At 38.4% G+C, this 20615-nt stretch overlaps 1 protein-coding gene across 2 annotated transcripts in view; it reads right to left on the reverse strand.

The window, feature by feature from the left end:
* Positions 1 to 20615, reverse strand: part of SP4 (Sp4 transcription factor) — a 57517-nt gene that overhangs the window by 13499 nt on the left and 23403 nt on the right. Inside the window, exons 4-6 of one of the 2 annotated variants that reach the window (XM_060196106.1) lie at positions 3967 to 4106; positions 1774 to 1824; positions 782 to 817 (exon numbers count right to left, since the gene is read on the reverse strand). The exons of the other annotated variant lie outside the window; for it this stretch is intronic. Of the exons in view, the coding sequence (XP_060052089.1) occupies positions 797 to 817; positions 1774 to 1824; positions 3967 to 4106 (212 nt within the window). The 3' untranslated portion in view covers positions 782 to 796. Of the gene's footprint in view, positions 1 to 781; positions 818 to 1773; positions 1825 to 3966; positions 4107 to 20615 lie in introns of those variants that run through there. 2 annotated transcript variants of the gene reach the window in all.

Raw genomic sequence — 20615 nt, forward strand, 5'->3', positions numbered from 1 at the left:
ATTTGGTTATAGCAGTAACTATCTATTGCCTTCTTCAACTACCTATTGCCTTTCAAATCCTTGGACAGCAGGAACCTTCCTCTTTCTCTGCAAAACCCACATTTCTCTCAGTCCTGAAGCTCTGGGGCGGGGCTCACTTTCCTGCATGCATCTCTCAATTCATACCAATTGATACTGCATCTGCTGATCCCAACCTAATCAATGCAACCAGTGTCACCTCAGCATGTAATGTCAAACCTCCAGCTTCATTACTCTGCCACCAGGTTCCAGATGCTACCATGATGCTAGCCTGACTTCCCTGGGCAGAGGACCCCACCAATGTGTCCTGGAGCCCCACCTCCCCAGATCCCTAACCCCACTATGGAAAGAGAGAGACAGGTTGGGGGTATGGATTCTAACACATCTTTCACACTGCTACTGGGGTGGGGGGGGGCATCCTTTCTTTTTTTTTTTTTTTTGTAATACCAAAATGGTTTATTATACTAATCTCTCTGGACCTTCTTATGCTGGTTTTTTGTTTTCATTGGGGGGTTACTGTTTTACAGTCAACAGTAAATACGATAGTTTGTACATGCATAAGATTTCTGTTTTCTACACAACAATATAACCCCCACTAGGTCCTCTGCCATCCTGCTCCAGGACCTTAACTCTTTTACTTTGGTGGAATACACCAACTTCAGTCCAGGTTCTGCTTAGTGTTATCTCTTCTGATCTTGTTTTTCAACTTCTGCCTGTGAGTGAGATCATCCCATATTCATCTTTCTGTTTCTGACTTATTTCACTTAACATGATTTCTTCAAGCTCCATCCAAGACGGGCTGAAAATGGTGCAACAAAACAGTGGGGGGCATTCTTATCATATTATTTGAATGCTAAATTATCTTTCAGTCATTCCCCATTAAGCAAAGTAGCATTCAAGGCACTCCACCTCAAGGATTTAAAGCTCCTGGCTGACAAATTTTCTGTCAAATCCAGTGTGAACTCACACTGCTGCATTTGGCACCACTGACCATTCCATCTTTCAAAATTCACTGACTGAGCTCTCCACATCTCTTTCTAACCAGTATTTAAATCTTAGCTTCATTTAAACCACATCCTTAAATGATTTGCATATACCAGTTGTCTTTACATATCATCTCCCATTCTCTTCTCAAACTGAAATTTTGAAATTGGGTGTTCATCACATCACTCTGCTGAAATCATAATAGAACTGATTTATTTATTTGTTGGCCAATCACAAAATACCTTTCCCTTTTATCTTATTTTACTTCTCTTGAAAAGTATCTCTTCCTGATACTTTTCACCATTGGTACTCCTCATAATCCTCCAACCAACCCCACATCCATGAAGGACAGGTCCAGGCTTCTCTTTCTCAGTAGACAAAAACTACTCCCAGACATTTAACTTCTTATTTAACTCTCTCCGGGGGTTGTCATCTACTATCATAGCTTTTCCTACTGAATGGAAGCTAAAATCCCCCAATTCTGTATCTATGCATATCTATAGCCCATAAGTGCCAACTCTAATTGTCATCTGCTAAGGATGCTTCTACCCAGATTTTTCACAGGAGTACCTCTCAGAAACCAGACAGGCTACCCACCACTCTTCATAGAGAATATTCAAACTGAAAAGCTGGAAGTCATTCTTGATTCCCCTCCCTCTATTCTGTCCCCCACATTAACAATGTTATTACTTTATACTATGCAGAAAGGCACATTACTGGATGTTATATATCTGTATCTATATATATAATCTTATTTATTTCTTACAATACCTGTGGGTTAAGTATTGCTGTCCTGATTTTCACTTGAAGAAGCTGAGGTTTCTAAAGGAGTATAAAATAATCAAGATCACAAAATAGGTAACAGAGCTGAGATTTGAACCAAGATCTGGCTAATTATTCTTTTTCTTTTTTTTTAAAAATTAAAAAAAAATTATTTTCCCTTCTGTTGCCCTTGTTATTTTATTGTTGTAGTTACTATTGTTGTTCTTGATGTCACTGCTATTGGATAGGACAAGGAGAAATGGAGACAGGAAGGGAAAACAGAGAGGGGAAGAGAAAGACACCTGCAGACCCTGCTTCACTGCTTGTGAAGCGACTCCCCTGCAGGTAGGGAGCCGGGGGCTTCAACCAGGATCCTTCCGCTGGTCCTTGTAATTCCTCTTTTTCTACTGCATACCTTACTTGTGTTGATCAGTCAGTCCTTATTGAAAGTAACTCTTCAAAATGCCTCAAATTTATCCATTTATCCAATTCTTTTGGTTCTACATGTGTGCACAATCTTAACATTATATCAGTTTTAACAGTATATCAATTTTACTCATTCCAAACTCTGCAGTGATAAACTCAATTTCTCAAAAGTCAATGGACCTTCAGTGCACTCATTACATTTCTTAGCATAGTACTAAAACTCATTATGATCTCATCCTCACTATGTTTAGAGATTCATTTCTTTGCACTCCTCCTCCAGTCCATCTCTCAACCCAAGCTACCCTGAACTATTTCCTCAGTATCTAATGTTTGATTGCCTCTGGGTCTTTGAATTAAACATAACTAAAAGCCCAAACATTTCTTCCACCCCAAATCTCTGACAGGTCAGTTCATCCTATAGAATTCATCCCCTCATGGAAAATCATCAAAAATATATTTGGAAACTCAAGTACATGGACAAGTGAAACTACAAGATTAAATAAGTAGAACCACATGAAATTTAAAAAGCATCTACATACTGAAAGAACAATCCACATGGATAAAAAGGTATCCAGAAAATGAGAGAACATATTTGCATATCATAATCTGAAAAAAGATTTATATTAAACATCTATAAAGAAGTTATGGGGAACTGGGTGTTGGCTCACTTGCTTGAACACACATATTTTAGTGCACAAGGACCCAGGTTCCACCTGCAGGGGAAAAACTTTGCAAGTTGTGAAGCAGTACTATAGGTGTCTGTTTCTTTCCCTCTCTCCCTACCCCTTCCGTCTCCATTTAAGGCTATCTCTATCCAATAAAAAAAAAAAAGGAAAATAAATGATAGGGCTCAAGCAACAAAATAATTCAAGTTCAGACCTACTGGGATGTAGAGGTTACACAGGCTCCTATGCCTGAATATGGGCCCCAGATCAAATCAATGGGGTTTACAGTCAACAATATTTATACACGTCCCATATTTGGGAGCCACTCTCTTCCCTGACCCAGCTTTCTAAGCCCTTTTTCCAACTATGACATCATATCCCCAGAAAATAACCTGGGTCCACCTGCATATCAGATGTCAGGCTCAGGCAAAAACTATAAAGTCAGGGCCCTTTGGAATATACCTAAAATAGACCTACTAGTTATTTACAAAAAATAGATCCCAAGTCTTCATCTGCAATATTCCAGCCTTTAGGCTCATGATTAATCAACAATTTGTATGGCTTTATATGTTAACTCTTTTTCAGCCACCAGGTTCCAGATGCTACCATGATGCCAACCAGACTTCCCTGGACAGACAACCCCACCAATGTGTCCTGGAGCCCTGCTTCCTCAGAGCTCTGCCCCACTAGGCAGATAGGCTGGGAGCATGGATCGACCTGTCAATGCCCATGTTCAGCGGGGAAGCAATTACAGAAGCCAGACCTTCTACTTTCTGTACCCCATAACGACCCTGGGTCCATACTTCCAGAGGGTTAAAGAATAGGAAAGCTATGAGGGGAGGGGATAGGATACCAAGTTCTGGTGGTAGGAACCCCTCTTATCCTTTGGTCTTGTCAGTGTTTTCATTTTATAAAGAAATTAATTATGTGGAACTGTACCCCTTTTAGCCTATGGCCTTGCCAATATTTTTTTTATAAATCAATTTAAAAAATGAAGTCTAAAGAAAGTGGGTAAAAATATGAATAGCTTGAAGATATACAGGTGGCTCACATACATATGAGTGTTCCACTTATGATTAGAGAAATGAAAATTAAAAGCACAATGAAATACCTCCTCACACCCTGAGAATGGCCTACAGCAAACAAAGCAGGAAACTATAAATGTTGAGGAGAATGTAGAGAAAAACGCTGTTACACTCTTGGTGGGGATGCAAACAGATGCAGTCCTTTTGGAAAACAGGATGCAAAGTCCTTAAACAAAAGTAGAATTATTTTAAGATCCAGCAATACTACTCTTTGGCATTTATCCAGAGGACATGAAAACAAAATTCAGTGAGACATAATTGTATGTTCATAGCTGCTTTATTCACAATTGCCAAGGAGTGGAAGCAACCTGCATGCCCATCAACAGATGACTAGATAAAGAACTTATGGGACATAAAATTCAATGGGATACTACTCTAAAATTAAAAATGACATTGGGTTCTGTAGGACAAAATGGATGGAACTAGAGGGTCTTTTGGAGGCTGGGTTGGGGAAGAATGTCAGAGAACTTTGGGGTGGGTGCTGGGTGAAACTATACCACTGTAATCTTATAAGCTTGGAGACCTTTATTAATTTACTAATAAGAAAATAGAAAAAAATAAAAGCATAAATCATAGCACATACATATCCCTTAATGGACTGTGAGTCTTTCACGGTAGTTCAAAAGGCTCGGAGGGGGTGAATGCCAAAGGATTGGGGATCAAGTGCCCTATGGTGGGGGTTAATAATACCCACCTGGGGGAGAATGAAACTGTAGCCCCATGACACAAAACATATAAATCAATATTTATCCATAAAATACTAATAAAGATAATGCTGAAATACCACCTCATACTTGTGAGAATGGTCTACATTAAATAGGTCAGAATTAATAAATGTTGGCAAGGCATAGCGAAAAGGAACCAAACTATAAAAATCACAAATGATCTGATTTCAACAAAATTCAAAAAACTATAAAGAACATATTCCTACAGAATGAATACACTCATAGAGGTATTTAAAAAGAACTAGGGAATAAAAAAATAAAGACAAAAAAAAAAGAACTAGGGAGTAAACATGGAGAATGCTGATAGTAAGAAAACAAATACCAGTAATGTCCATTCTTTTTTTTAAAAAAATATTTATTTTATTTATTTATTCCCTTTTGTTGCCCTTGTTTTATTGTTGTAGTTATTATTGTTGTCATTGTTGTTGGATAGGACAGAGAGAAATGGAGAGAAGAGGGAGAAGACAGAGAAGGGGAGAGAAAGATAGAGACCTATAGACCTGCTTCACCGCTTGTGAAGCAACCCCCCTGCAGGTAGGGAGCCAGGGCTCGAACCCGGATCCTTACGCCGGTCTTTGTGCTTTGTGCCACTTGCATTTAACCCGCTGTGCTACAGCCTGACTCCCCCAAACATTCTACCATATAACTATCTTGACTTTGCAAGTTAATATATGTTTATAATGTATATAAAATATATTCAAGCAAAAATTTAAAATTATTTGATTAGAAAAAAAAACAAACAGTATTTTCTCCCAAGTTTCTTTTTTGGTGATTAAACTTTTCAGAACCATGAATAAAAGCCCTAAGTACAAAAGTATTAAGAAACAATAACCCACACTTAGACATGCTGACAAAGTTTCTCCACGGAAACTGCTAAAAGTTTATAGCTAAGCTTGCTGTAATTCCAGTGTTACTGATATGGTTTGAGATTATCACGATTTGATTTGGATACATCTACAATATATTTTAAAAAATAGTTCAGTGATCACAGCCATCATGTATTTCCCAAAAGTGTCACACTGAAGTGTGAGGACAATACTAGCAATCAAGTTGTTTCTGACAAGCTGAAACTATAAATGAGGTAATTACTGGGAGAAAAAAAGTTTTTTTTCCCGCTTTTTTTTTTCTAGATTAAAAACAGAAGCAAAGGAGAAAGAGACCATGGCACCCAAGCTCCCTTCAATACGGTGAAGGTTAGGCTTGAACCTGGGTTGCCTACATAGAAAAACATCAAATTGGGAGTCGGGCGGTAGTGAAGCAGGTTAAGTGCATGTGGCACTAAGCGCAAGGGCCGGAATAAAGAACCTGGTTCGAGCCCCAGGCTCCCCACCTGCAGGGGAGTCGCTTCACGGGCAGTGAAGCAGGTCTCTCCCCCCTCTACCTTCCCCTCCTCTCTCCATTTCTCTCTGTCCTATCCAACAAAGACGACATCCATAACAACAGCAATAATAACAACAATAAAGAACAAAAGGGAAAAAGGTTAAAAAAAAGAAAGAAAAGCATCATACTATCCAAGTGAGCTCTTTCCTGGGCCCTAAGAAAAACTTTTTCCTTACAATTTTAAAAGTAGAATCAAAGTGGTCCAGGAGGTGGTGCTGTGAATAAAGCATTGGAGTCTTTTTACTTATTTATTTATTCCCTTTTGTTGCCCTTTTTTATTGTTGTAGTTATTATTGTTGTTATTGATGTCGCTGTTATTGGATAGGACAGAGAGAAATGGAGAAAGGAGGGGAAGACAGAGAAGGGGAGAGAAAGATACCTGCAGACCTGCTTCACAGCTTGTGAAGCGACACCTCTGCATTGGAGTCTTAAACATGAGGCTCTGATGTTAGAGAGGTTGAAGAAAAGAGAACTCTGCTTCACTGCCCTGCTGGTGGGAATGCACACTGGTATAGCCTTTTTGGAAGACTGTATGGACAGTCTTTGAACAAATAAAAATGGAATTACCTTATGACCCAGCACTACTCTTAGGCATTTATCCAGTGAACACTCAAGCACTAATTAGAAGGGACAAAAGCACCCCTATGTTCATAGTTCCATTATTCACAATAGTAAAGGAGTAGAAGCAACTTAAATGCCCAACATTGTATCACTGGCGAAAGAAGTTATTGGATATATATATTCCATGGAATACTACTCTGCATTCAAAAAAGATGACATTGTGTCCCTTGGGACAAAATGGATGCAACTGGAGGTGATTATGCTTAGTGATAAGAGATGAAAAATAACAGATGGTTTCACTCATATGTGGAATCAAGAGATCTGATTTACATGAACTTGCCCCCCCCAAAAAATAAAATAAATAAATAAATAATCCAAGCAAAACAGAAGCAAGCAAACTGTACGACTTATGACAACTATGGTGGATCTTTCTTTGATAAAAACAACCAGATATGGAGAGGGAAGAAGACAGAGAGGAAGCGAGATAGATACTTGTAGACCGGCTTTCACCATTCATGAAGCATCTCCCTGCGGTGGGGGGGGGGACGACGACGACGACGATGACAGGGCTTGAACCTAGGTCTTTGTACACTGTAACATGTGTGTTCACATAGGTGCACCACCACCAGCCTATAATCTTATAACAAACTATTAATAACAAAATTTTTTTTAAAAAAGCATGAGGTCTTGAGTTCAGCATGTATACCACAGTGATGCTTTGATTCTTTCTCTCACTCACTAATAAATAAAATAAAATAACAAGTAGAATTAAAGATTGAAGTTTATTTTAAAAGAACCTTCTTGAGGAAATCTGATGACTTTTTATGATTAGTACAGAATATGAAAAAAGTAAACAGTAAGAATGCATCACTACGTATTAACTACTAAGGGTGTGTGTGTGTGTGTGTGTGTGTGTGTGTGTGTGTGTGTTAGAGAGAGAGAGAGAATAAAAGGATAAGAAAGTACTGCATATAAGTCAGTCTTCCTATGGATCCTGATTTTACAAACTAACTTCTAAAGAAGCTGAAGCTGAAAATCTGCTGAAATTGCAAGATAAAGGCTAAATCGTAGATCTATTTTGAGTCTCTCAAAGAATCATTTTAGGAAGTGGTGATATGAAAAAGGAAAACCAACTAACCATTTTAATGCAAACAGTTCATATGCACACTCGATAATGCAACAATAATAAATGATTCAAAAGCAGGCTCAGGTCCATGTAATAGTTCAACTGGTAGGGTGTTTGCCTTGCCATGCACTCAGCCCAGGTTTGAGCCCATGGTATACAATATGGGGTCCCATGGTACAGAGGGATGCTTTGGCATGCAATTGTCTCTATGCATCTGAAAAACTATCCCATGAGGCCCAAGCAACATTAAATAAATAAATAAACAAACATAAGCTGATCATTTTCATTGTTTATATGAGCTAATGTAAAGTTTGAAATAGATGAAAAACATATACGTACTAAATCATAATGATTAAATGTGCCTGAATTAGAACTCACAGAAAACAGTGACAGAGAACTCCAAATTGGCAATGTGCTAGCATCATAGCAGGAAGTTAACAGCCCTCCAAAAATGCCTAGATTAGAAATATCACATTAGCTAATTATTAAGTGTATCCAGAATCCACGTTCTACAGAAAATCTTATTTTCTATATTTAACTTGCAGAAGTACTGTCCTTATATCTATTTTTCTGTTTTAATTTATATTTCAGTAAATAATGTTAACCATAAATTATTTGATGTCAATGTATAATACATTTTCACATTTTCCTCCAAAAACTAATTGGCTATAGAATATTATAGTCTCCTGCATTAAAATTAATAACCAGCATAAAAATAAAATAATGTATGCTTCATGTATTTTCTTCATAATTTAAAAGGTTGATACACAAGCTGGCGGAATGATTAGAGGTCTTGGGGCTGAAACGATCTCAACCTATTCTCAAACTTTAAATGGGTAAGAAGCCTGGCTAGCTCAGTCGGTAGAGCATGAGACTCAATCTCAGGGTTGTGGGTTCATGCCCCACGTTGGGCGCCAGATGTCGTATGCGCGGCGGCGGTGGGATGCAGAAAAAGGAGGTTTGGAGCAGCAAGGGAACACAATCCTTTATTCACATGGGCACCTCAGATTTGGGTGAGAGAGCAGCAGTTTGGGCCACATGGAGCTAGCAAAATGGCCGCCTCCTGCTACGCGCCACACCCTTCCGTCCGAGGTGAAAAACGGGCAAGGGAGCAAGGGGCGGAAGGAGGGCTTTTATGCTCTCATGAGAATGGGAAGGGGGAGGAGTAACCAAAGCATTCCAACTATCGCGGGGAATTGACAATGCCGAGGGCACAACATGGTGGAACAGGAGCTCCGATAATGTCCCAACTCTTGCGGGAACTAGCAATAGCCTGAGGGGACAACATGGCAGATGTGACTGCATCTGCACAATTTCCCAGCATCATGTCAAGCAGCTCCGGTTCATATATTAAATTCAATTAACCATAATAAGCATTTACTGAATGTCTCCCAATACATAAGAGGAGATATAGGAGGTGGGGCAGTGTAAGAATTGGGAGTTGGGCAGTAGCACAGTGGGTTAAGCACATATGGTGCAAAGTGCAATGAGTAAGGATTGGTGTAAAAATTCCGGTTCGAGCCCCAGGCTTCCCACTTCCAGAGGAGTCACTTCACAAGCGGTGAAGCAGGTCTGCAGGTGTCTATCTTTCTCTTCCCCTCTCTGTCTTTCCCTCTTCTGTCCATTTTCTCTCTGTCCTATCTAACAACAACAATAAAAAAAACAAGGGCAACAAAAGAGAAAATAAATAAATAAATATAAAAAAATTTTAAAAAAGAAAGAATTGGGAGTAAAAGCATGAGGATCTGAGTTCAATCTATAGCATCACATATGCCAGAGTGGTTCTTGCTCCCACCCATAAGTGATAGGTGAAATAATTTTTTTAAAACAGAAAAAAACGCATGATAGATAAGGTAAAATTTGAAGAGAAAAGCCCCACCAAAGCAAAGGCATACTAATAACTGGGTTAATCAAGTTTTGTGGCTTGGCTGCTAATACAACTAACTAGGAGTCAGAGTTGTATTTATCCTGGCCTTTATCCAGATTAATAGTCAACACTTTTTTAAAAAAACTTCTTTATTGGAGAAGGCTCATTTCTTCAGGAGGTTCATGGAGTTTGTGTGAACATGGCAGTGTTTCACGTGCGAAATGTGTGGACTGACATGACTAGAATATAGAAAAGAAATTTTGGGAACAAGGAAGGAGCCAAGGTCTGCTCAGGTTCCTTTGTTTTAGGTCTCTTGTCAGTATAGCAGCCAAGCCACAAAACTTGATTAACCCAGTTTCCCAGTTTCCTGCTGGACTGATCAGTGACTGCCTCTGTCAGGATCCTTGTGTAGATAGTCAAATTTCTAAGTAATACAAGATTAAAAGAAGTCCTGAAGATCCAAGTATTTGCAATGAAACAGAAAATTCATAGCATACAGTGGAGCAGAAGAAAGATCTAAAATCATTTCATGGGAGCTACAAAGCAGCAGCAGCTGTGTTTCTCTCCTCTCCTCTCCCGGCTCAACTGGGAACACCAAAGGAGACTACCTGAGACCTCAACAAGGCAGGACTAGAACGACTTCAAGAACCCACCAAACCACTGGTGAGTGCAAACACTTGTGGATCATGGACAGGGAGGAGCCTGAGGAGAGACTGAGCGGCTGGTAACAGTCCAGAAGTTTATCATTTGAGGCACCACCTACAGTCTGTTTTACCAACAAAAAGACTGTTGAAGGGAGGAGAGGACTCCCCTAAGACTCACCAAATGCAACTGTGAGTCTCCATTGCTACTACCCTCAGAGGCTGGAGCAGCAGGGGGAGGCCTTGTGCTGACATCTGGGAACAGAGAAGCTGCATTGAGCCTGTAGCTTTGGATCCTTGGGGTGTGAGTGACTTTTTGCATAACCACTGTATTATCTCTCCCCCATCCTGCTTTATCTCTTGGTCAGGAGTCAGTGATTAAGCTAGGAAGCCTACTTATAGTTTAAAAGCCCTCAGCCTCCCATAGCATACAGGGAAGAAAAAGAACAAAAGAGGCTTTTAAGCCACTGAGCTCCAACTCAGGGATTAAAATACTATTGAAACAACTGTCAGTTTCCACAACTGTGAACCCTTTAAGTACCTTACTTAGACACAAGTCAATCCAGGCAAGAGTGATCAGTACTGAGAGGGACCTCATAACATACTATATAAAATGGTTAAACCAGCAAGAAGAAATATTGGAGAAATGAACGGGCACAAAAGTCCAGCTAAAAGCCCCTCAAAGGTTGAATCACAAAATAATGAAGTCAACATCCAAACACTAGTTAAGGAAATAATCACAGGAATAAGTAAAGAGTTTGAAAGAATTTTCATCAGAAATGCAGAAACAACAAATGAGACCCTAGAAGAAAACTTTTGATTTTATTAATTTGAAGTTAGTGAAAATGGCTGGTAGCTTTTACACTGAACAATACAATTCCAAGTCTTATCAAATAATTTAAACTCAAAATCTAATATACTTTTCACAAAACTCTCCAAGTCATTGACACAACATTCAACACTTTTATTTTTCTTTACTGGAGGGATTAATGGTTTACAGTTGACAGTAAAATACAGTAGTTGCTACATATGTAACATTTTCAGATTTCTGAATAATACTCTAACCTTCCACCTAAGTCCTCCTCCATGATCATGTTCCAGGACCTGAACACTGACCGAGAGTCAGTGTTCAGTGTACTTTGGTGCAATATACCAACTCCTGTCCAAGTTCTATTTTGTATTTTCCCTTCTGTTCTTATTTTTCAACTTTTGTTGAAAAATAATCTATGAGTGGGATCATCTGATATTCATCTTTCTCTTTCTGGTTTACCTCACTTAACATGATTCCTTCAAGCTCCATCCAAGACAAGGTGAAGGTGGATTCATTGTTCTTAATAGCTGAGTAGTATTTCATCATGTATATACACCACAACTTTCTTAGTCACTCACTTTCTGTTATTGGACACCTGGGTTGCTCCCACATTTTGGCCATTACAAATTGTGATACTATGAACATAGCTATACACAGATTTTTTTTTTTTGATGGATGTGTTTGATTCCTCAGGATATAGCTCCAGGAGAGGAACTGCAGGGTCTATAAGGTAGGTCCATTTCTAGCCTTCTGAGAGTTCTCCAAACTGCTCCCCATAGGGGTTGGATCAATTTATATTTCTACCAGCAATGCAGGAGGATTCCTTTGCCCATACAAACTCTCCAGCATTAGTTGTTGCTATCGTTTCTAATGTATGATATTCTCAGAAGGGTTAAGTGGCATCTCTTGTTGTCTTTATTTGCATTTCTCTGACAATCAATGACTTGGAACATTTTTTTCATGTTTGTTGGCCTGTTATATCTCTTCTTTGGTGAATATTCTGCTCATATCCTCTATCCATTTTTGGATGAGGTCATTTTTCAAAACTGATTTAATAATGATCAACAAGACCACTTTTTTTTTTTTTTTTTTTTTGCTGAGGTTGGTGAGGTTTATATATCCTGGTTATTAGCCTCTTGTCTTTGGTGCTTCCTTCAGTGCTATGGTTTCATCCTCTCTCCTCCATCTTTCTGTCTCTTTGTCTCTGTTTTAAAAAATAAAACTGTCTGCAGCAAACAAGTAGAAAGACCTAAAAAAGACACTTTTTTTTTGTTAAGTACCTTAATCAAATAGTTTCTACTTAGACCTAGATATCCTTCTTACCTACTTTCTATTTTATTACTGATTCCCTCAATTATTCCAAGGCTAATCTTGTCAGACAAAATAAGGACTACAAAACCTGGATAAGGGCAAGAAACCGGATTACTTAAATCATGGCTCTTATGGTCACTATCAGGCCACCCATTATATAGGGCCCTAGTCAGGGAATCCTGGGATTCCCACACAGATATGATGGGCCTAGACCTCAAACAGATCCCTCTCTCCACTGTCACTGGTCATCTCCATCAGGAACAACATAGTAGACACCCTTGTGGGCCTCTACAGGACCTTGCCCTCAATGTGGGTCAACGATGGTAGGGATTATTCCATTCTCTGAAGGGAGGCTGGGTCAACATACTCTGCCACTCATGGAAGACAGGTCTTGCAATGAATGCAGCCTAGAATGTTCCTAGTTACAACCACAGAATGTGAGCTCAAACCTACAAGGATGCAGCGGTTACACAGGTTGAATATGGACCCTAGATCAAATCAGTGGGATTTACAGTTAACAATATTTATATATTTTTCCCATATTTGGAAGCTACACTCTTCCCTCATTCAGCTTTCTAGTCCTATTTCCAACATCTGACACCTTTAGCCTACCTGCATGTTAACTGTCAGGCTCAGATACAAATTAGTAAAGTCATGGGCACCTTGGAATATACTTAAAACAGACCTACTAGCTTTTTTCAAAATGAAAACCCCAAATCTCATCTGCTCTATTCTTACCTTTAGGTTCTTGATTATTAAACAGTCTGTTCTGCTTTATATCTTAATGCTTTTTCAGCCACCAAGTTGCAGGTGGATGCCAACCTGACTTCCCTGCGCAGGTGACCTCATCAATGTGTCCTGGAATCCCACCTCTATAGAGCCCCGACCCACTAGGGAAAGAGAGAGACAGGCTGGGTGTATAGATCAACCTGCCAATGCCCATTTTCAGTGAGGAAGCAATTACAGAAGCCAGACCTTCCACTTTCTGCACCCCATAATGATCCTGGGTTCATACTCCCAGAGGGATAAAGAATAGGAAAAGTTCCTATGGATGGGATGGGATATGGAACTTTGGTGGTGGGAATTGTGTGAAATTGTATTCCTCTTATCCTACAGTCTTGTCTATCATTATTAAATCAATTAAAAAAAAAATCAAACTGTCTCCCCTGAACAAATTCACATACAGAAAAAACTTCCCGCACATCTCTGTGACTTTCAAATTTGAATGTCAATGCTGAAGCCTCTTCTCAGATCCAACCTCCAAACACAAACTGAATATTTCCATTAAAACATTTTATAACATATTAAAATTAAAATTCAGATTTATCACCTTCCTTTTCTGATGTCATTCTTAACTGTTTTGGTCACTGCTGGGACTTCACCACTCTGCTGACTTTTTTAGAGTAAAAGAGAGAGAGAGGGAGATCACAATGCTGCAACTTCCTCTAATGTAACAGAGTCCAGGTTTGAACATGGGTCATGAGCCTAGTAAAGCAACTATACCATCTGGGAGTGCTACTTTGACAGTCAAATGTCTTTTTTTTTTTTTTTTTTTTTTTTTGTCACCAGGGTTAATAATAGCTGGGGCTTGTTGCCATGGCAAGCCCACCACTCCTGGTGGCCATTCCCCTTCCCTTTTCTATAGGACAGAGAAATTGAAAGGGGAGATGGAGATTAGAGAAGGAGAGAGAGAACAAAAAGAGACACCAACAGCACTGCTTTACCACCCATGAAGCTTCTCCCCTACAGGGGAGAACTGGTGGCTTGAATGCTCATGGAAATGTGTGAGCTCAACCAATTCTTTTAATGATACAATCACTCTCACACTTATGCAGATTCAAATCTATTTAATAGTTCCCCTTACATTATTTTTCCTCTATATTTTGGTGCACGAAATTCTGCTCTTAAACTTTCTTGAATCACACAGTTTATACCCAAGTTCATTTTGCCCATTATGATAGCTGAACTAAGACTACTGCCTCTAAACTGGCTTTTCTATTTCTCCAAATCTGAAAAGAAAGAAAATAACAACAACAACAACACAGTAAAACGTATTAGAAATGAAATTTCCTTTCCCTTAATCTTTTAAAACATGCACAAATTCAGTCTTTCATGGACTTGCCACCTACCTTTGATTTGGAACTGATGTTCTACATACAGACCACTACCATTTTTGCCAACTTCATCTTCCAGCATTTCCCTCAAAGAGTTTATTAATTCAAGTAATCTATTTCTTAAGTTATGTAAAAACATTACAGCTTTCTCTTTTTTTATATCTGTTGTTCTTATAGTCTACAATGTCCTTCATCCTCATTCATGCTTTTTCCTTCTTTTCTGGCCTTTCCTTTGTTCCACCAATCAGTTCAAGACTGCTAAGTTTGTGGCTGCAGTGTGAAAGTACACACCACTCCTGTAATCTTAGTCTTTTAAACCATTATTAAATCATTAGTAAAAAACAGAAAAAAAGAAACACTGAAAAAGGCTCCTAGGCTTCATAAAGCCTTCTCATGCCATTGGTTTCTTAGTGGCTTCTTATCACTTTTTAGTATCTTTTATGGTTTAGTTTTCTCATGCCACTTTGGTTCTCAGTGACTTCTTGCCACTTTTTAGTATCTTTTTATGGTTTAGTTTGTCCTAGCATACATCATTATTTGTTATGTATTTTCTTAATGAATACTCATATCTCAATTAGATTAGAAGCTTTTAGACTCCAAGGACTGTGTTTAATGTACTCTTTATACTCTTAGAACTTAGCCTCGTGCCTACTAAAAAAAAAAATGTATTTGAGAGTAAGTAATCAAGAAAAAGAAATCACTAACCAGCACTACTATTAATAAGCAAGTAAATTGGAAAATAGAAAAAAAGCAATGGGAGGGACTGGGTGATGGTGCAACTGGTTCAGCGCACATGTTACAGCGTACAGGGATTGGATTCAAGCCTACAATCCCCACCTGCAGATGCTTCACAAATGATGCAATACTGCAGGTATCTCTCTTTGTTGCTTTCCTACCCATCCTTCTCGATTTTTCTGTCTCTATCTAATAAATAAATATTAAAAAACAAATTAATTAAAAATACATGTTTATAAAAAGAAAGAGGCCATAAGAATTGGAAATGAGCTTATGCAAAACTGTAATTAGATTTGCATACTAACATTTAAAAAACACTGTGATCTTTAACAGAGAAGAGCAAATGATTTAGGATTTTTCTGATTTAAATGCAGTTTACCCAAACATGTAACATACAAGAGAAGTGAATAAAATGGACTGTGCTTCAATTATTTTTTTCCTACAATGCTATTTATTTTAAATAATTATGGTGTATCAAAGAAATTATTATCCTTTACAAGCAGATATGAGGATTCTCAGATCATTAGAATAATAGTCTCAGGCTCTGTAGCGCAATGGAGAGCGCATTGTCTAGTGACAAAAAAGAATAATAGTCTTATTTTTTTTTCTTTTTTAAACAGAGCACTGCTTAGTTCTGATTTATGGAGTTACCAGGGATTGAAACTGTGGCCTCTGGTGCCTTAAGTATGACTGTCATTTATATAACCATTATACTATCTCCCAGCCAGATAGCCTTAATTTTGTAGGTTTACAGTTGATCGGTCTAGCCTTGCAAATACTGTACTGGCACTTGGTGCTATGAGGCTAGAGTATGTCCTTGTCAGTTCTTAGGGTCACAGTTTAAAATAGTTGCACAGTTCAGAGCCAGAGGAGACTGGGCCAACACTGTTAGGCTGTCGTGGATCAGTTCAACCCCATAGATGACTATTTTAAACTCTGAGACTCTAAAGAGCAAATGTAACTATCAGGAAATACTAGCTTTACACTAACAAGTATAAGTGAACTAGTTACGGATTTCTGTAAAACCTTAAGACAGAATTATCTAAACTTACAAGGATCAGCCTACATTCTCTTCACATTTTCAGTTACAGAGAATTCAGCTCAAATCATTTTTATTCACTTTCAATTTCAACAGAAGAGTATGCACACATATTTTGGGGAGGAAGAAGATAAAGAGGATTTTATTGTATTTATTTTCTTGTACACAAGTAACAGTTGATATATAGAACATAGACAAAGGAAAGGTTTTATTCATGCACATGATAAATTTAGTCTGATTAATTTAAAAAAGCCTACTAATTTATAGAAATAAATCTTCAAGGGCCTTAATAATTGACTAGGAGAGAGTACTTGATTTGTCATATGCATGATCTATCAATGGGCTCATGCCTGGCCATGACTGCACTAAAAGCAGTGTGGATACTATGGTGTCTTTCTTGCTATTTTCCTTTTTCTGTCTCTTTCTACCGGGGGTGGAGGGGCAAGGATGGGAGGTGGTGGCATGGTGAACTAGCATGGTGAAGCTCCAGTGACAAAAAAAAGAAAGGAAGGAAAGAAGGAAGGAAGGACCCCTAAAAGACTAGAGAACTCTCCAATCTCTATAAAACCCATATATCTCCCAGTCCCAGAACCTCTGGGGTGAGGCTCACTTTCTTGCATGTTTCTCTCAATTCATTCCAACTGATACTGCATCTGCTGATCCCAACCCAATCAATGCAATCAGTACCACCTTGGCATGTTTCACTTTGGACTGTGTCCAGAGACACCAGGCATGGAATGTCAACCCTCTAGCTTCATTACTCTGGTGAGATCTTTCCTAGCTCATAGGACTCCTTAATTCCATTTCAGCTGGTGCACTTCCTAACAAAGTCTCAAAATCTAGATATAGACCAGGGCCCATGAGATAGGGCATATGCACACATGTATCCATAAGTTAGGGGAAAATATATACCTTAAAGCAAAAGTGCACAATAGTTTGCAGTGAGTCAATAAATGCAGCAAGCAAGTAGAAAGACCTAAAAAAATAAAAGATACCATAAAGTACCTAATGAAATAGTTTCTACTTAGACCTATGAACCCTCCTCACCTATTTCCTATTTCACTTCCCTCAATCACTCCAAAGCTAACCTTGTGAGACAAAGTAAGGAGTACAAAAGTTAGATAAGGGCAAGAGACTGGCATACTTTAATGATGACTCTCTGGTCATACCAGGTCACTCCATCACCTGGGGCCCCAGTCAGGCAGTTCTGGGATTCCCACACAGACATTATGGGCCTAGATCTCCAATATATCCCTCTCTCCACTGTCACTGGTCATCTCTATCAGGAACAACATAACAGACCCCTTTCTGGGCCCCAAAAGGACCTTGCCCTTAATGTGGATGAGCAATGGTAGGGACTGTTCCATTCTCCAAAGGGAGGTTGGATAACATACTCTACCACTTGAGGAAGATGGGTCCTGCAATAAGTAAGGCCTGGAACGTTCCTAGCAGTGACCACAGAATGCCAGCTGAGACCTAAAGGGATGCAGAGGTTACATAGGCTCCTATGCTGAATATGGGCCCCAGATCAAATCAATAGGATTTACAGTTAACAATATTTATATACTTTTCCCATATGTGGGAGCTTTACCCTGCTACAACTTTCTAGTCCTTTTTCCAAGTATAACACAATTTCCCCAGACAATACCTTGGGTCCACCTGCATGTTAGCTGCCAGACTTAGGTAAAAACTAGTAAAGCCATAGGCTCCTTGGAATATACCTAAAATTGACGTACTAGCTTTTCCCAAAAGGAGATCCCCAAATCTTCATCTGTAATATTCTTGCCTTTATGTTCATGATTAGTCAACAATTTGTTCTGCATTATAACTTAACTCTTTTTCAGCCACCAGGTTCCAGATACTACCATGATGCCAACCTGATTTCCCTGGGCAGGTGACCTCACCAATGTATCCTGGAGCCCTGCTTTCCTAGAGCCCCGACCCACTAGGGAAAGACAGAGACAGGCTGGGAGTATAGATCAACCCGCCAATGCCCATGTTCAGTGGGGAAGCAATTACAGAAGCCAGACCTTCCACCTTCTGCACCTTATAATGATTCTGGGCCCATACTCCCAGAGGGATAAAGAATGGGGAAGCTTTTAAGGGAGGGGATTGGATATAAGTTCTGGTGGTGGGAATTATGTAGAACTGTACCCTTTTTTTAATTTTTAAATTTTTTATTTATGAAAAGGAAACACTGACACTTATCCTATGGTCCTTTCAGTATTTCCATTTTATATAAAAAATTTTTAATAATACCAATTTTAATCACCCTTTAAGATTTTCCTTTTCTCAAATGTGAAAAGTCAAACTTGATCCAATATGGTTAAAAATATAAAAACAGAGCTGGAAGCTATTTCACTCAAACTCTTATACATTTTCTTAATAGTACCTCTAAGTAATTAAACAAGCAACAATGCGAAACTACTAAAATTCCTAACTCATTTCTTGGTTCTTGCTAATTCTCTCTCTAGTCACCATCCTTCCCCATATCATTTCAGTACACAATATAATTTTTCAATCCAATCAAATTTCTCATATAGGTATGAATATAGGAAAATATTTACAACAAATTATTTAGTTTATAGGCTATAAGTTTCTAAGTTTGTGAATCTAATACCAAAAAGCAAAGTAAAAAAAAATAAAATGTGTGAATGTATGACATAAAATAGTGAAACTCTATTTAAAAATAGTTTATAAAATAAATTTAAATGAATAGATTAAATTTTATTTTTGCTACATGGAAAAAAAGTGTCAATGAGAACAATTACTTAGCAACCAAACTACCGCCACTTGGGACAGAAGACAACAAAGTTATCTTTAAGACATTTTCCCTTGAGAAAAAGAAGCAAGACAAGCTTGCCCATAATTTTCTTCTTAATAAAAAAGCTTATTGACACTTGACTATCTTCTGGATGCTCCAGGAGTTAGAAATGAGTTATCTTGGTTTTGCCAGCAGCCAAAGGTTTAACTTAGTAAACAACAAATTCACTTTGAGCATAAGTTTATTTTACAAACAAAAGAGAGGGACTTGAGATGATGCTGAAAAAAAAAGTAGTTTAGGGGTCAGGCAGTGGTGCAACTGGTTGAGTGCATGTTACAGTGTGCAAAGAACTGGTCTCCACCTGCAGGGGGAAAGCTTCACGAGCAGTGAAGCGGGGCTGCAGGTGTCTCTCTGTCTCTCTCCCTCTCTATCACCCCCTTCCTTCTCGATTTATGGCTGTCTATATCCAATAAATAAATATGATTTTTTTTAAGTAGCTTATAGGTCAGAATTTCTGTCACCTTCCAATATGGTTTAACAAAAGGTATATATATTGACAAAAGGTATTATGGAATTTTCTGAAGTCATGGTAAGGAAGTAAAGCTAGACGTCAAAGGAACATATGTCACATGGATGTAGTCATTTGTCAAACATCACTAAACATATACTTTGGATTTTTGTATCTCTTCGTAGTTTATTAGATGAAACACTATAAACAAAAGAAATTCCTCTTTTGTCTGAAATATAGAAGTGTATATGAACACACTGACATATATATATATATGCATCGGCCTATAAAGACAATCATATAGAAATGGATCTACCTGCCAATGCCCATGTTCAGCAGAGAAACAATTACAGAAGCCAGAACTCCCACCTTCTGCACCCCAAAAATAATTCTGGTCCATATTTCCAGAGGAAGAGAAATGTTAGAGAAGTAATCCAGAGGGCTCTGTAGCCCCATTCTACCAGAACCAGAAGCATTTGTCACCAGGAATCTTTTATACCATCACTGAAAGGGAGGTGAATCTGGAAAACACCAGAGGAAGACAAGCACTGTTTCTTTTATATGAGATAAGAGGAAAAAAAAAATGAAAAGACACTTGGAAGTAGTAATAGGTGTAGGGGTGGACTATGAACTAGAAAGGAAGTAAAAGCAGAACTGTTGAAAAAACAGATATAGATAGACAGTTATAAAATCAGCCTACATTGGTTACCCTGGGAGAACTATTGCAGTTTCCAGTGGAGGGGATGGGACAGAGAACTCTAGTAGTGGGAACTGTATGGAATTATACCCCTAGTGTCTTACAATGTTGTAACAGTCATACATCTCAATATCATGTTGAATATCCACTCACATTATTTCTAAAGAAAACTTTAAATGAAAAACTGATATTTTATATTATTATATTTCTTAATAAGTTGTTTTTTCTTTTGCCACAAGGGTTGTTAAAAACAGTAAAAATCAGCAGTCCATTGTTTAAAATAACTGAAAAAAATTAGGTGCACGGATGTATTTATTCACTCATCAAACATTACTAAATGTAAATTTGTAATGACCTAATCTATTACATGTAGTAGTATGACCAATGGATTAGACA

The sequence above is a fragment of the Erinaceus europaeus genome, chromosome 8 (genome assembly GCF_950295315.1).
Source record: "Erinaceus europaeus chromosome 8, mEriEur2.1, whole genome shotgun sequence".
In the NCBI taxonomy this organism is placed as follows: Eukaryota; Metazoa; Chordata; class Mammalia; order Eulipotyphla; family Erinaceidae; genus Erinaceus; species Erinaceus europaeus.